Source organism: Opisthocomus hoazin, chromosome 2 (assembly GCF_030867145.1).
Source record: "Opisthocomus hoazin isolate bOpiHoa1 chromosome 2, bOpiHoa1.hap1, whole genome shotgun sequence".
Lineage (NCBI taxonomy): Eukaryota > Metazoa > Chordata > Aves > Opisthocomiformes > Opisthocomidae > Opisthocomus > Opisthocomus hoazin.
Window position 1 is genome coordinate 21,776,597 of NC_134415.1, and position 16,563 is coordinate 21,793,159.

The 16,563-nt window shown below is 45.5% G+C and overlaps 1 protein-coding gene across 2 annotated transcripts in view; it reads right to left on the bottom strand.

Moving 5' to 3' along the window:
* Positions 1 to 15,108: 15,108 nt before the first annotated feature.
* The window catches only part of EPAS1 (endothelial PAS domain protein 1), a 79,907-nt gene continuing 78,452 nt past the window's right edge, over positions 15,109 to 16,563 (bottom strand). For both annotated transcript variants that reach the window (XM_075412857.1, XM_075412856.1), the window contains exons 15-16: positions 16,225 to 16,410; positions 15,109 to 15,499 (exon numbers count right to left, since the gene is read on the bottom strand). In XM_075412857.1, coding sequence (XP_075268972.1) covers positions 15,348 to 15,499; positions 16,225 to 16,410 — 338 coding nt within the window. In that variant the 3' untranslated portion in view covers positions 15,109 to 15,347. The remainder of the gene's footprint in view (positions 15,500 to 16,224; positions 16,411 to 16,563) is intronic.

A 16,563-nucleotide genomic window follows, 5' to 3' on the forward strand; every position in this document is an offset into this window, starting at 1 on the left:
TCAGTGCATGAGGCTGTAGTTTGTGTGGTTTAAATTAGGACGTATTAACTGATGCGCATGGACTCACCCCTGCCACTATTTATGGTTAGAATCTGGGAGCTTAGCTATTAGTGATTGCTTAGCTACAGTGACACAAATGCTGAAGACCGAAAGTGTTGCTCTGTCAAATACGGAGAGCGCTATGCCCTTGGGAATGCAGGGAAAAAGGGTTGTCATGAAGCTGTGATGCTTCGTCTCTAGTTAGGAGGTGCTCCAATCAGCAGGCCTCTTGATTATTTTGTGTGAAACGCTGTTTCTGTTGATGCAAGGGAAGATGGGCTGGACATGAAGAGGTGACCAAAACTTGCTTAGAGGATTCACATGTAATGCTGATGTAACGCGTTGCTAAGCCAGAAAGTAGTGCACAGCACTGGTGTGAAAGCATTACTGGTGAGTGGCAAGTGCTTGGAGGTAGAGGCCGATTTAAATACCTCCTCTACATTGTCATGCCATGACTAAAATTCCTCTTTCTTGTTTTGTATTATTTATACTGTACTTTATGTTTGTACAGTATTGTTTAATATCTTCATCAGTGACAAACAGCAGGATTGAGTGCACCCTCAGCAAGTCTGCAGATGACACCAAGCTGTGTGGTGTGGTCGACACGCTGGAGGGAAGGGATGCCATCCAGAGGGACCTGGACAGGCTTGAGAGGTGGGCCTGTGCGAACCTCATGAGGTTCAACAATGCCAAGCGCAAAGTCCTGCGCATGGGTCGGGGCAATCCCAAGCACAAACACAGGGTGGGCGAAGAATGGATTGAGAGCAGCCCTGAGGAGAAGGACTTGGGGGAGCTGGTTGACGAAAAGCTCAACATGACCCGACAGCGTGTGCTCACAGTCCAGAAGGCCAACCGTATCCTGGGTTGCATCAAAAGCAGCATGGCCAGCAGGTCGAGGGAGGGGATTCTGCCCCTCTGCTCTGCTCTGGTCTGGTGAGACCCCAACCTGGAGTCCTGCATCCAGCTCTGGAGCCCTCAGCACAGGGGAGACATGGACCTGTTGGAGCGGGTCCAGAGGAGGCCAGAAAAATGATCCGAGGGCTGGAGCACCTCTCCTGTGAGGAAAGGCTGAGAGAGTTGGGGCTGTTCAGCCTGGAGAAGAGAAGGCTCCGGGGAGATCTTATTGTGGCCTTTCAGTACTTAAAGGGGGCCTATAGGAAAGATGGGGACAGACTTTTTAGCAGGGCTTGTTGCAATAGGACAAGGGGTAATGCTTTTGAAATAAAAGAGGGTAGGTTTAGACTGGATATAAGGAAGAAATTTTTTACCATGTGGGTGGTGAAACACAAATGGGGTTGCCCAGAGAGTCAGTGGAGGCCCCATCCCTGGAAACATTCAAGGTCAGGTTGGACGGGGCTCTGAGCAGCCTGATCCAGTTGAACATGACCCTGCTTATTGTAAGGGGGTTGGATTAGGTGACCTTTAAAGGTCCCTTCCAACGCAAAGCATTCTATGATTCTATACCTATAGAAATTTCTTTAGAGCCACAAATGGCTTCAAGGTTCCATCCTCAGAGGTAGGAGCGAGAGAAAATCCCTGCACTAGAGGGTTTCACGTGTAAATGGACCAATGAGGCAAAGAAGAAAGGGATGCTACCCTCATCCTCCTTTTGCACCTTTGATTCTTCCCTGTGTGGCTGCAGAGCCTCCTTCCTTCCTTTGGTCAGAATTTGGGAACCTGCTGTCCCCCATGCAACACACCCTCTGAATTTCCAAATGTAACCTCAAGACTAACCTTCAGGACATTGTTGAGCATCCTTAGAAGGTCTGCAGACCTCTGGTGCTAAAACGAGGCAGAAGCTGCCGCTGGGTGTTGGCTGGCATGGTCTCCATTGCTTAGTCCTCCTGCTGAAACTGATGCTCCGGCCTCTTGCCCCTGTGCCTTTCGTGGCCGCGGGATGGGAAGATGATTCCCACAGAATCACAGAATAGTAGGGGTTGGAAGGGACCTCTGTGGGTCATCTAGTCCAACCCTCCTGCCAAAGCAGGGTCACCTACAGCAGGCTGCACAGGACCTTGTCCTTGCCCCGGGTGCTTCCTGGGGCACAGGCTTTCTAAGAAGAGGTGCAATGTTGTGATGAGGGTGCTGTTCACATCTCTGCTCTCTCCGTGCTGCTTTTCGTCCCTGCCTGTTGTGCCAGTGCGTGCCAGTCCCCCCAGCCAGAGGGTGCCCAGCTGTGCCATGCAGCTGTCATGGTGGGGCAGGAGGTGAGGGCATCCCCGTACCAGCTGCACCCTTGTACAGGAAGGCCTCTACCGGCCGCTCCCACATCAGCTGGAGAGGCGACGTGTCTGCCGACTGGCCCATTGCGTGTGGCTTGCTGCCCTCGCAGCTGCGTGGAAGCCGTGAGACTCTGTCCCATCCTCCCCCCGTGCACCCCAGGGAGGATGTGCGTGCCTGGGGGGTGCTTGCGGGCCTGTGGCTCCCCCCTGTGCTGCTGAACAGAGCGGCCATTCTTCAGGTCGGGGCACGTGCCGCCTCCGGAGGGGCAGAACACAGACTGCGCCGAAGCAGAGAACATGTCTAGAGAACAAGCTGTATAAGGAGCAGCTGAGGGAGCTGCGACTGTTTAGTCTGGAGAAGAGGAGGCTGAGGGGAGACCTTCTTGCTCTCTACAACTACCTGAAAGGAGGTTGTAGTGAGGTGGGTGTTGGTCTCTTCTCCCTAGTAACTAGCGATTGGACAAGAGGCAATGGCCTCAAGTTGCATCAGGGGAGGTTTAGATTGGATATTGGATATTAGGAAAAATTTCTTTACTGAAAGAGTGGTCAGATGTTGGAACAGGCTGCCCAGGTAGGTGGTAGAGTCACCATCCCTGGAGTTGTTCAAAAAACATGTAGATATGGCACCTCAGGACATGGTTTAGCAGACATGATGGTGTTGGGTTGACGGTTGGACTTCATGATCTTAGAGGTCTTTTCCAACATTAATGAGTCTGTGATTCTATGAAAACAAGAGACAAGCTGGGAGGTGTAGTGGGATGGTGAAGGCCGTGCTCCCTCGCTTTGAGGAGCACCATCATCCTTTTCCATTGCTCCTCTTGTATGGCTCTAAATGATATTCCACCTTCCACCTTTAAACTTGCTTGAACATGCGTTGCCATGTCACCCACTTTTCACCCACACGCTCCAGTTTGTGAGCTTCCCCTCACAGTAGTCCCTGCGACATGACTTACCTCTTTTCGGCAGAAGGTAGTTTGTCTTAGGGGAGTATTTGTTAAACGCGATACAGTCTTGAATTAATATCTGACATAAGCATTGCTAAGGAAAATGGATCCCACCTATTGTGCAGTAGGTATAATGGGTCTTCTTAAACAGCATGGTTTGGGAATAACCCAAATCCTTAATTAACTCTGTCTTTCTATGCCAAACCCAAGCTGCTCAGGCAGTTTTATTCTTTTCCCATGTCTGGGAGGCAGTACAGTATTTAAAGACTTCAGTAAAGCTACATGTTGATTTTTAATAACACTCGTGTCTTGAGGCTGATTGTGGGGGATTGCTCTCTATCATTAGTCAGTCATCTTATTTAAGCTTACTAACCAGTTTGTTGTCAAAAATATCTCTGCTTTGGAAGAAATCTGACACCTTTTTATTTCTTTAACAGATTAGTTTGCTTTCCCTCAGTTCCTGTGTGAAGGGAGTCTGCCACCCTGGAACCAAGCTCCCGTTTGAAACAGCTAGCGTATACCTATGAAGTATTCATGAAAGGATTCAGGCTTTTTGTTTGTTCTTTAATTATTCCTAATTAAACATCAGAGGATCACTCAAGATAGTTGAAAGCTAAAATGCTTTTTTCTGCACAGAGCTCTCCACATCCAGTTATTTACCTGCCATGGTAGTGCTGAGGAGTGGCTCAGGTTTGTCTCTTATGAAGGAGAAAAACAAAAGCACTTTCAAATGTCTGGTTTCTGTGGGTAGATGTAGGCACTGGTTAATATTCATGCACACGTGCTGTGGTTGTAGCAGCCATGAGACTGGTCCTGACCCACCATGGGCTCTGCCCCAGTCCTCCCATGTCTGTCTCTGCAGCCAGGCCAGGCTCCACCTGATACGGAGGGTGCTGCTACATGGTGGGTGTCTTTGCACCAGGACTGGGAAAGGCCAGGAGGTGAGCAGGCTTTCTCTGTCTTCTCGCCAGTGATGCTCCTCCATTCTCCTAGGAAAGTGCTGAAGGTTAGCCAGGCAGAGCCCATGGGGAGGTAGTGCTGGCCCCTGCTGTGGTGTGAGAAGTCTTCATCCCATCTCCATGGACTGGTTGGAGATAGGAGGTGACTTGATACCTCTGATTCCCTAAAGCCCCACTGACTCTCAGCTCAGAATGTAATAGCTGGTGTGTGAAGGACCTAAAGCTTCTGTCGTAGCCTGGGATATGTTGTCACAGGAGTGTGTTTCTTTTATAGGTGTATCCAGCATCTTTCAGACAACTCTGAACTACAGCTGAACCCTGTGTATTCATACTGCGCAGGTCTAGTAACACCCATAGTAATCCTGATGGTAAAAGTGGAGTGCTCTGTGACCTCCGAACTCTGCGATGTACTAGCCAGTTGTTCAGCAGATGGTCTGGGCTGCTACTTCAGGTGTTTAGAGGACAAAACAAGTCTTTCTCTGATTACCTTTACATGGTGACTACTATTTGCTTTCCAAGGCAAGAGTGGGATGAGGAATTGTGTGTGATGTTAAAAAAAACCACCCCCCCTAAAAAAACCTCAAAACAAAACAAAAAAACCCCAAACCTCAAGAATCAGCAAATTCAAGCCAGGAATATTTTGAGATTATGATTTCAAGTTTATCAGAGTTGTGTGTGGGTTGACAGTGTCGCCCTTTGTGGCACCGTCCCGTAATTGCGTGTATTCCCTTGTAAGTCTCTTTGGGCGTCTCTCTGTGCTCCCATTGACTCATGACAAAAAGCTCCACGGAGCACTGGCCAGTTTGCGTGGCAGCCTGGGACTGCTCTGTAACGAATCCCCAAGTGGGAATTTCCATCTCCGCTTCTGGCTTCTGTCTCCTGCTGTGGATTATCCACATACGTGTGGCCCATGGTTTAGAGGGGGTAACGAACCAGGAAGGTCCCAGTGCCTACCCAGGTCCCAGACACGGGCGCATGGGGCACCGACTCCTCCGTGCGGGAGTGTGGTCAGCACAGCACAAACTCCCTCCTGGCTGCAGACAGGCATTTGCTCGCTGGGCCGCCCTAAGCCACTGACTTGAAGCATATGGAACGTATTTGTGACCCTACCAAAGCAATTAATAAGATTTTATTTCCATTTAAGCGTGTTCACAAAGCGGAAGGCACTGTGACTTCCTTACATCAACGTACAGCCCGAGCTCCTGTAAATTACAGGGATGTTGTAATAAGATGGCTTTCTGCCTTTAAGGTTTACCAGAAAACTTCTGTAATGCCATTTTTTGCTATTACTTGGAAACGGGAATTGAATAAGCAAAGAAAGACCATTATAACTGAGGTTTCAGAGGCTGTTCAGCTTGAAACAAAGGAATTTTTTCACATTCAACCTCATTAATCTGATTAGTGGGCTTGTAAAATGAAGCATGAAAATGAAAGGTGACATAGACACAAATTGATTGTACTAAAATCTACACAAACTGCTGCTTGGAAATGAAAGGATGACAGCCAGCTTCTCTGAGCTGTTTAAAGAGTTAAGTTTTCAAAGTAGCTCATTTTTTAGAGCCTGTAAATTTCTGTAGTGGCTAAGGGGAGACCCTAAGAAGCTAAAAAATAAAAATGAGTTGTTTTTTTTTTTAAACAGAGCAGAAAAAGCTGAAGATGTAAGAAATTATCAGTATGTTGGGCAGGAACACACACATTATAAATGGGTAGAAATGGATGACAGTCTCCTTGTTTCCATTTTAAAAATGAAGAGAATAGCTGGCATTATTTTCAAAAAGGCCTCTTTGTATCCTGCTGACTTGTGCCTTCAAATGCACTCCATCCTGTTTCCTTGGTTATTGCAAGAATACCTGTTTGGTTGGACTTTGGCTGGAGATCATGAAGGAGACAGAGTTTACCGACAGCGTTAGTTCAGTTACAGGCACCACACAGTGCAGGTACAGCCCAGTCTCCTGTATCTAGCACTAGCTGTACAGCTACCACATACTATCTTTAAAATTCGGTTTTGAGTGCCTAGCTTTCTTCACAGAGCTTAGTCCCACAAGCCCATTATCTCTTTGGGTATGGACTGATTTAGTTCTGCGTACGTCTCATACTGGTGGTACAGATAAGATCCCAGAACTCCTTTTGCAATTGTATGGTCTGTATTTCCAACAAGAGCATCTGGAAAAGGATTTCTAAACGCTGTTGGACGGTGTGAAAAAGTGAGCAGGAAATGTTCATGCAGGAGGAGAATTCAGCATGTTGGTAGTGAGGAAAGGGTGGGCATGGCTGAGGGGTGCAGCAGACTGGGGAAGTATCTGATTGCTGTGAAAGGAGCTGTTGTGAGCGAGGGCTGCTGAGCACAAGTGTGCTTGGGGGACCTTCAGTGCTGCCTTTGGTCCTCACAAGCTGCTGCCATCACGCCGTTACTCACGGGGAAGAGCAGGGCAGGACACGAGCATAGTGGTGTGCTATGCTGTTGCCCTTCGGGCAGTGGAGCTCAGGGGTCTAGTGTGAAAGTGGAAGGCATGGTTTTTGGGAAGCTTCCTGGGGCAGTTTCCTGTGAAGCAGCTTTTGCCAGGCCTGGTGTTGCTCTGTAATGTATTTCCATTGTATTTGTGTAGTACAAAGTATTTCCATGAACCACGGAAGTAACGCATTGCCAGGCTTATCTACGCGCTTGCTCCATATGTAAGTGGAGGGGAACAGTCACCCCCTCAGCAACTGGTTTGTCGCCTAGGCTTTGCAGACACATGGGATTTATTTCCTTGGCATGAGTCAGGACATGATTTTGTCTGTAAGACTCAAAATACTTTTTGAGCAATTTCCATGGAAAGGAGGCACGATGCGGGGAAGAGGAAAGGGGAGGAGGGAGGATCGCTTCTTTCTGTTTTCTTGGAAACGTTCTGGGATATGGCTCAGCAGGAGACAGCAGGAGCATCTCCTGCTCTCCAAGGTGGCTTTTTGAGACCCACTCTAAACGTACCCACCAGGGAAAGCGTGCTCCTGGTAGGTTTTGAAGAGGACCCGTTCTGAGCAGGTTTCAGGACAAGCCTTCTGAGTACGCCCAGCATGGCAGTCTGCCGGTCAGAGGCACCTGTTATGGTTCTTCAGCAGTGTTTATAGTTTTCAGCACAGGTTTGTGGAGTTTGTGCACTGAACAGGACAGAAGAAATCTTGGACGAGCGAAATCTTATTTAGCTCTGTGTGTTTCTAATACAAAACCTCAGCGCAAACAAACCCTGCCCAGCAGGGACTGGGTTGCAGAAAGAACAACGCGAGCACTGTTGACTTGAACGCTCTCTGTCTTTCCAATGAAGTTAAATGAGTTCCAGGTATTTCGTTCCTTCCTGGTTCCTCTGCTGGTTACCCAGACGAGTATTTTAGTGACTTTCATTTTTTTCTAAGGATGATGCTTTCTTGGTTTTGCATGGGGGGAGGGAGGATGTGTAATAGGGGAGGTTGAAGAAGTCACTCTAAAAATGAAAGCACAAGTTAAAGTGTTTATTCAGTATATTAAGATATAATTGATGGTTGCAAAAGGCACGGGTTTGTCTCCACTTTTCAGAGTGCTTGGGTGCCTTTGCACAGACTTTGCTTGCTGTGGATCTGGGAAAGGCAGAATGTGGTGCTAGATAAGAGCGAACCCAGCACAAAGTTGTTCAAGGTGTTGCCTATCGTTAAACAGAATCTTCTCTGCAGAAGAGCGGTTTTGAGAGGGAAAAGGAAGGTTGACCAAAAATTAAAGTATTCAGTGTTGGTGTGTCCTTTCTCTTTGAGATTTCTGCAGTGATCAGACAGGCCTTAAAAGAGATGATACTGTGCACTCCAAAACCTGCTTTTAAACAAACTGAAGTTGTGAACCGCAGGCTGTGTTAAAAGGTGTAAATACACTAAAAACTACAAGCATCTCTGTGGTTGAGCAAGGCACAGAAAAGTTCATCTTGATGTTTGCAGTTGCAGTTCAAATGAAGGAGAGTAACCGGCTTTCCCAGTAGGCTTCCATTGGTTTGCTTTCTGTCAACTGGGCTTTGGCGGCTGCAGTTAAGGACAGCACTATCTGTGTAAGGCGACAGACACAATTAGTATCGCCTGCTCTTCCAGGAAAAAAGCCAATAGATGTCATGCGGCGTGTCTAAAAATGGACGGTGATGACATCCATTTTATGCTTCGTTTGATCCCGTGTGATATTGTTGTGGTGCTGCTGCGTGGAGGAGGGGTAGAATTAAAATTATGTATGCATTTGTGTTGATCATAAGGCTTATCGTATGAGGCAACTTTTGCGGTTTGCCACTTTGAAGTTCAAGCAACTTCTGCTACAAAATAATGCCCCAGGGAGCTGTGGGCTTCGATCTGGGGTTTTGGCAGTTTTGGGTTTTTTGGATTTGTCCTTACCCCTTCCATCTCAAATTTGGCCTTTACCAACATCTTGTGAAAAAGAGAGCGAGAGTTTCAAGCTGCTGGGTTTTTTCACTAGAGAATCTAAAATAAAATGCAGTTGCGCATAAACAGTTTTAACTGGGAAAATGCATCCGTGTCAATGTCTTTAGAAAGAGCTTTTTTCTGGAAAACTCTGCTGAAGTGGTGTTGTGATCGCTTTACTGTCGCTCTCTCCGGTGGACATACGAGTGGGTTTGAGTTTGCCTGCAGGAGTGCAAACCTTCGATTTTTCTGACTTACGGGTTATAACTGGACGGAGATCCTCGTGGGCCACTCTCTTCTGGGGCACCCCGGGGTTCTCCAAGTTGTGAACAGCCCAACTCTGGAGTGAGTGCATTAAGAATTGCCCGGGGCTGAAAATACCAAGGGATAAGCTGGACTCGGAAATCGCACCCCAAGTGAGCCTGTCGGTGTCCGTCAAGCATTTAGCAGCATCTGGAAGTGCTCTAACACGTGTATGCGCCTCTCTCTATCTCAGGCTTAATTTTTGTCCTGAAAACACAATTACTGGTACAGGGAGAAGGTTTGGGGAACTGCAAATACAGATTCTCTTCCCACTAGTGTTAGCTCTGTGGTGCTGATAGAGCTAAAAGAGCAGACCCATACTGCTCCTCTTATGGCTGGGAAGTTGTTCTGGCTTTGCAGACGAAGTTCAGCCATCCCGGGAAATTGCTCAGCTCTGCTCTCATTTCTAAAACTGCAGGAGAAACTGTATCTGCTTCTGAAATTTGTGAGAATTTTGCTTCAGGCACACTGTCAAGGGGATGATGGAAGAGATATACGGTCTGTGAGCCAGCAGGACCTTTTTCATCCATACCCCACCATTGCTTGCTGGAGTAGCAAATGGAAACAGCCCTCTAATAGCTGAGGAAAATGTTTGAGCTGAAGTGGTGGTGGTGTTGCAGTTCTCAGGGGGATGCACTAGCTTCCTGTGGCTTGGAGCATTAAATCTGCTTTCATGTCAGGGCAAGAACTGGTCTGTCCTGCCCAGCAGCTAGAGTGGGAATAGGGTTTGGACATTTTCAACTTGAGCTGAGGGTTTGGGCAAAAAGGGCTGGGCATCTGGCGGAGAGTCCTATCAAACAGACAGCCAAGGCAAGGACATGACCAGGGAGACCCTATACCAGAAGTCCCTGAATCCATGCTGAAAAATGCTGCCTGCAATGAGGGACATGTAGAGATGGGACAGGCTGGAGCAGGTGCGTCAGGAGGGCAAGGTGAGCCCGGGGAGGGTGGCATGAAGCAGAAACCAGGATGATGAAACCACGCAGACCTAGGTGAAGACTGGGAGATTGGGAGAAATGTCATCAGAATTGAGGAAAGGCTGGGAATCAAGACTAAGCAATAAAGGTTGCTTGCTCCAGCCAAGACACATGTTCAGCTGTTGAGAGGCTAGAGGACTTTCAATGTTTGATGGATGAACAAGCCATCAAGCTGCTGGTCCTGTGTTGCTGCGGTTTATCCAGGACCTTCAGTCCTCCTGGAACTACGTGCTGGAGAGTGATGCCAATAGGCCTGGAGGAGGCAAGGGTTGAGGTAGACTTCTTCTGCCACAAGAGACTTTGCTGTTGGTTTGCCTTTGCCAGTGCTGTGGGGAGACAGAGCGTCGGTCACTCAAGCTGGTGGTGCAACACCTTTTCTTGCAAAACCCAGCCAGTGGCAGTCCTTCAAAGACCAACAGCCAGACCTCAAATCATTAGCTGAAAAAATCATATAATTTTTCAAAGTATACCTGAGGGGAGTTCACTCTGGTTTTCTGGTGCTTATGACTTTGAGGCTTTATCTTGCCAGTGTGGTCTGCAATTCCAAGCTCTAAACACAGACTTGTCAAGTGGTGAGTTTGGGGGTGTTGCTTATTTTCCTTTTTTTAATGAAGCCAAGGGCTGTTGTGTTTTTTGAGATGCAACCCAAGTTTCGGCAGCCCTTGCAGCTGCTGCGGTAGAGGTGCAGCCATTTCCCCAGCAGATAGCACACGACGGGGTGACGCAGCTGCTGTTGACCCCCGGGGCCTGCCACTGTCCAGTGGCAAAGGCAGCAGTAGCTGGTGCTGGCTGGCTTGCAAGTGGTCTTTGGAAGCCAGGTTCACGAATGTGCGTCTGTTCCCTAATGAGACACCTTAACCCCGTTGCTGAGAGGTGTGCCTGAAGAGAATTAAGCAACTCCTTGATTACAGGAATTTAGGACTTCTTCAAGGAAGATGTTCCATTCGTGACCTGCAGCTCATCTCAAGCTGCCAAAACTGCAGGCTGGCTTTCAGACAAAAGAAATGTTGGTGGTATTTCCAAACTGAGTAGCCAAGGTTTTTCTCACTCTTTTTTTTTTTTTTTTTTTTTTAATTTGAAGCCATTTTTCATGTGAACACCCAAAAATGGGGTACGTACCAGTTGCTAGAGCCTTCCTATGGTGCTTTTGTAGCTTCAGTTGACTACGGAAAGCAACAGCAATGAACAGAGCCCCTGGGACAGGGAATCCCCGCCTGCCTTCCCTGCGGGCGAGGGCGCACTCCCAGGCGGCTGTGGTGCTGTGTGTTGGCTTGCGTCGAGGGAGCAGAACCTGGGACATGTGACAGGTTTTGTTGCCCTAAGAAACTATTTTTAAGGATTTACTTTTTTCTTAGAAATTGTTTCTTCCTGTCTTGGGAAGCCAATAATAAGAGAACTGGGGGGGGGGGGGGGGGGGAAACACAAAGAAAATAATGGTGTTTGTTCAAGTGTAGGTGGCTATTTCCAGTTCTCCACTGTAGCTCTTAAAAAATATCTGGCATGTCTGTGAATAGCTTTATGAAGCTCCTAAGGGAGAAGTAACAGACGAAACCTTCACCCCCTCGAAGTGCAGCAGTTGTGCTTTCCCGTGCTCTGCCTACTGCCACAAGCAAGTGTGATGAACCACCTACTGTCTGCAGATCTCAGTCTCGCTTAGGTGCTGGTGTCTTGATGGAAAAGATAGTTGGACTTTATTCAAAGTCATCTGGCCTTTTTTTTTTTTTTAGTCTTATTAGTAATTATGATAATATGTATATACACATACAGCACGATGTCGAGAATTCCCTACAGTATTTTGTTGTGGCTGGTCAGTATACAGCGTGAATCTTACCTGCGTGAAAGCCATGGTCTAGTAAAAATGTTGGTGTGATTATTTTGAAAAGACAAGAGACTCAAAATCAGCCAGAGACTGAGTCCAGCCCCAGTTGCGAGCATTTGGCGAAACCGCCCGGCTTTGGGAGAACACAGAGAGTGTTGAACAACCAAGTTGTGATCGGTTCTGTCTGTGCTGCTGGAGGTCCAAGATGTGACACCAAGAAACGGTGCTTTTAGGCAGTGAAAGATAATGTACACTTAATTTTAAGCACTTCTGCTGGTCTACTCGGGGCAGGGGGAGGAAAATCTACATTTTTTAAAAGTTGTAATAAACCCCTGTTCAGCAGAACAAAGCTCAGCTAGGTATTCTGTTTCTGGCCAGGATCTGGTTCTTTTGGGTACATAAATTGCAACATCAGGGCTCAGCTATCCAGGCCATTCATATGCATAAGGGAAAAGTCACTATAACTCATTAATATGAGATGTGTTTAGCTGTAGTAGAAAGGAGGTGGCGGAAGCTGAAGGCGCTACTAGTGCGTGCCTTAAGCTACTTGAGTATGGCAGTGGTGAATGCTTGAAGCTCTGCAGAATGCCAGTGGGATACCCCAAAAAATAGTGCCTGGCAGCAGTAGTTTACAGTAGCAGTTAGCAACGATAACCTTTAAAAGACAGGCATCGATCTAAACACATTAATCTCTGCTTAAGCGACTTTTTTTTTAACCCTCAGCTGGATAAAGACAGGACATGCTGAGTCAGACTTTGTGCGAGTGCCCCGGAGTGCAATGGGATGCTATAAAAGGGAGGGCAGGGGGCACACACTCTTTGCTCGTCACTCACAACAGATTTAGCAGCGAAGAGTTGTTTTGTACCCTGCAGAAAATTTGGTGACTTTAGTCTTTAGTGAGTGACAAGCAAATAGTAATGACAAGCAGTTAGCAATGATAACCTTTCAAAGTGCCCCACAGCCCAGCCAGAGGGTAAGCACGCATTAAGAATCTCATTTCTGAATACGTCTGTCCTCCTAGAGAGCATGCTCAGCGTTACTACACCGGCAAAACTGGCCCTTTCTGTAGGGAAAAGGACAGGCACATTGCACAGCAGCACTGGGCGTGGATGGGGGAAAGCCCCGTTTGTTATTCACGGGCTTGTCAGGACTGCCAGAAGAGGATGGCTTATGTTACTGCCACAAAAACAGAACTGCGGCAACTGAGACTCTAAAATGTGGTTTTGTCACCTAAATTTTCAGAAACACGCTTCCAAAGTTGAAGCAGCACCCCAAAGCACACAGCGTGTTTCCGAGGGGCGAGCTGCAGGGCATTAACTCTCCCGCCGAGGCAGGCTCGGTACACGCTACAAAAAGCTTGGTGGGTACAGACCCCTGGCTGGCTCTCAGAGATGGGGAACTGTTGTTTGTTCTTTCATTCTTCAAAGATCAATGCAAACCTTTATTTTCTATAAATAATTTAATAAATACTTTTGTTTTACAATAATACAACAAATAACAAATTCATAGCAAATGAGTCACAAAGAATTTAGGATCAGTATACTTTAATAAGGTATCAGTGTCAAAATACATTTCCTTATCAAGTTAAAGTTCCCATACAGTTATAATATTGTCAATAAGAATTCAGCAATATAGATTATGAAATAATTATGATAAAAAGAATGATTAATATTAAGACATGGAATATTTTTTCAGAGTGTTTTAGTAAACTGTTAGGATATAATATTTTTAATGCTGAAACTACACAAACAAGAAACAGAAGAGCCGTATTCAAGTGTCTTTAATCCTTGAAGCCTTTAAGTCCTTGCCACTGCAAATTTGTCAAATCTGTCTTGCCAATTTTGATGCTTACAATGTATTTTTTCCACGCAGTAATAACTTCACTTTAGGAGTAGATTATTTTTGGTAATAAACTCTTGACAGATTGCCTACAATAGGGACTATCACCATTTTTTACATTATGTACCAATAATATAAGATCTTCAGCTTTTCTAAGTATGCGTGGTTAAGACCCACTTAACACAGCGAACTCTGAAGTGCTCAGTGAACCCAAGGCTCCCTCTCTGGAAGTGTCAGTGCATGATATAAAGCAATTTCATAAACCAGGCTTCAGCAGAATCAGAAGTCCCAACCAGATCTTTGTTCTAAGTGTCTGGGCCAGATTTTTACCTTTTGTACATTGCCACTGTTCCATTTTCTTCCATGAAGCTACAATGATTTATACCAGCAGAGGAAACAAGATGATACATCCCAACATATATCTAGGTCTGTATGTATTTTTAAGTCAGAACTGCTCACCTGCCTTTTATTACTTCAATATTTTTGCTGTTTAAGTATTTTGTAATTTAAACTTTCAAATCCCTTTGCCTTTGAAAGCATTCAAAGCCTTATTTTTTTAAAATACGTGCATGACAACTAATGATAGTTGGAAAGGAGCTCTGAAAATGTCTGGCTGCGTTTTAATGACATTTCAGCTACTGATTAATGTAATGTAAGTACAAATGATAGAGACCTGCCTGCCAGCTATTATTTCATCTCACTACACCATCCTTAACTCTTTTTGAATACCTAAAACTGAGTTAGCCTAATACGCTGGGAAATACTACTATCAACTTTTAGATTTAACGATTCAACATTGCAATTCTATTGCTAGCTAGCACGTAAAATGAAAAAGGCTAACATTTTAATCAGAGGTGTTAGTACTGGCCGCTGGTCAGATTCCTGAAGTATCAGCAACACCACAACAAATACTACTAGTCCTAGCAGAAACAGCTCTTAAAAGTTGTTGTGGCCTAGATATAGCGAAAGTACCAAGAGATGATTAACAACTGACCCAGAGAGAAACTAAAAAAAAAAATCTAAAAAAAAAAAAAAAAAATCTGTTTTGTGTAAAAAATAAAGAGAACAGCAAAGAACAAAACAAGAAACCCCAACGCAACGCAAACGAAAGCACAGGTCTAAATCCTCCACTGGGGTAAACCTGCAGGCCAAACCAGGTTAAGGGAGCTGAGAACGTGGCTTGCTTCCGAGGAAAAAAGCTTACAATGTGCAACTTTCACAGATACCCACAAACACTGCAGCTCACTATTCACATTTCTTTCAACAAAGAGTATAAAAAAATGCGGGGGGGGAGGGGGGGGGGGAGGGGCGGACGTCTGGGCTGTTTCCTTAGTATGCTTTTCAAAAAGTTATAAAAGTTACAATACGATAAATGCTGGAAAACAGAAAGACTCAAAGGATTTCAATTTGGCAGATCAACAAAAACTGTGGTTGGAGATCAAATTTGTTTCATTCATCTTTGGCAATAAAAATAAATCTTTGCAGTACTGCAGCCAAAGCATCACATGACGAGGCGTTTATACCACAGCTTTTTATTAGCATGAAATTTGAAGAAAATTTCAGAGTATAAATTACAAGTAATGACATAAGGGGGAAGGGTAATCAAACTCTCTAAACAACACTTTAATTGCAATAGAGAAAATACAGTAGATGTATTTCTTTAATATGAATAATAAAGTGAATAACTTCAAAAGGCCACTATTTGGTAACGTGGACAGGTTCAATATCTAAGTAAAATCCTGTAAAAGTGTATTGGTATTAGAAATTGTCTACTTGCAAAAATATATTTAGAAACTGAAGCTGTTTTGAACAGTACAGGCCACGGAATATTGCAGGGTCGCTCAGGTTGCCTGGTCCAGTGCTCTGAGCAGTTCACTGCCCTGCAGAAGCGTCGAGCTGCCCAAAACAGGGACGTTCACCTCACAGTCATACCTTGTCAGCTCGGGCAACAGGTAGGGTTCAAAGGAGGGCCCCAGCAGACGACTGGTCAGACCTGAAGGAGATCAGTGAGGTCAGTCACAGGGCTGAGGCCAGGGAGAGGACTTCTTGCCTCTCCTCCCTCTCCTGTTCACACCAGTGGTAATTTCACTCTGGGTTTGTGTTGATACACCTCAGACCACCAGCAGTGAGAGGTTTCAGAGCACCGCTCTGCCTTAAGCTGTTGGAAGTGTGTCACGCGGACAGGTGCAGTTTTTCACCTCCACCCCCAATTTAGATTGCTCTGAGAAAAATGGTATCGGTGCACATGACGAAAGCTGTAGTAAACAACACAGTTTCTAAACGGACACCCATTCCCCTTATATATATAAAGGGATATATATACGTCCCCTTTAATTACTTATTTTAACTTCCAGAAGGCACGTGTTAAAACGCTACCCTACAAACCTCCCATATCAATGTTGCAGTGAAGTTGTTTAGTAAAATTTAATCAATTCCATCACAAGAGTACGGATGGAGGATGACTGGGCCTCCAAGGTAAAAATGTATTAAGTTTAATTAAAATGAAGGGCAAAATTAATTTTTCCTCATATATTACCAAATGTAAGCATTAAAGTTTCACACTAAACAACTGAACTAATTTTTCATTCTGTGAAGCAATACATATTTGATTCTTGGTTTATCACCTTCCTCCCTATTTTTTTAAGTGTTTTCTTTCATGGAATTAGTACTGGAACTAAATACCAACACTTGTGAATTTCTGTATTTGACAGCTCTTACCTGACGCTTTACGAGCTGGCTGGACAGCGTAGTCCTGATAATGGGAACTGTAAAACGGAGGGGGAAACGCTCCTGCTTTCAAATTCTCACCAGGACTGCCACAGGTGGGTGGTTGCTGCTGCTGCTGCTGTTGCTGCAGTTGATTCACTGGTTGGCTCAGACCTCTTGAGTTACAGACAAATTCATCTGAGTTACACAGTAAGGGGAAAAAAAAAAAAAAGTTTAAATTAAGCCAGTATTTGTAGTAGACGATAGTAATTAAAGGCAAACAGATCCTCGGCGTGACGGTCACATGGCGTAGGCATACCTACATCTTGTCACAAAGGAAGCACAGATACA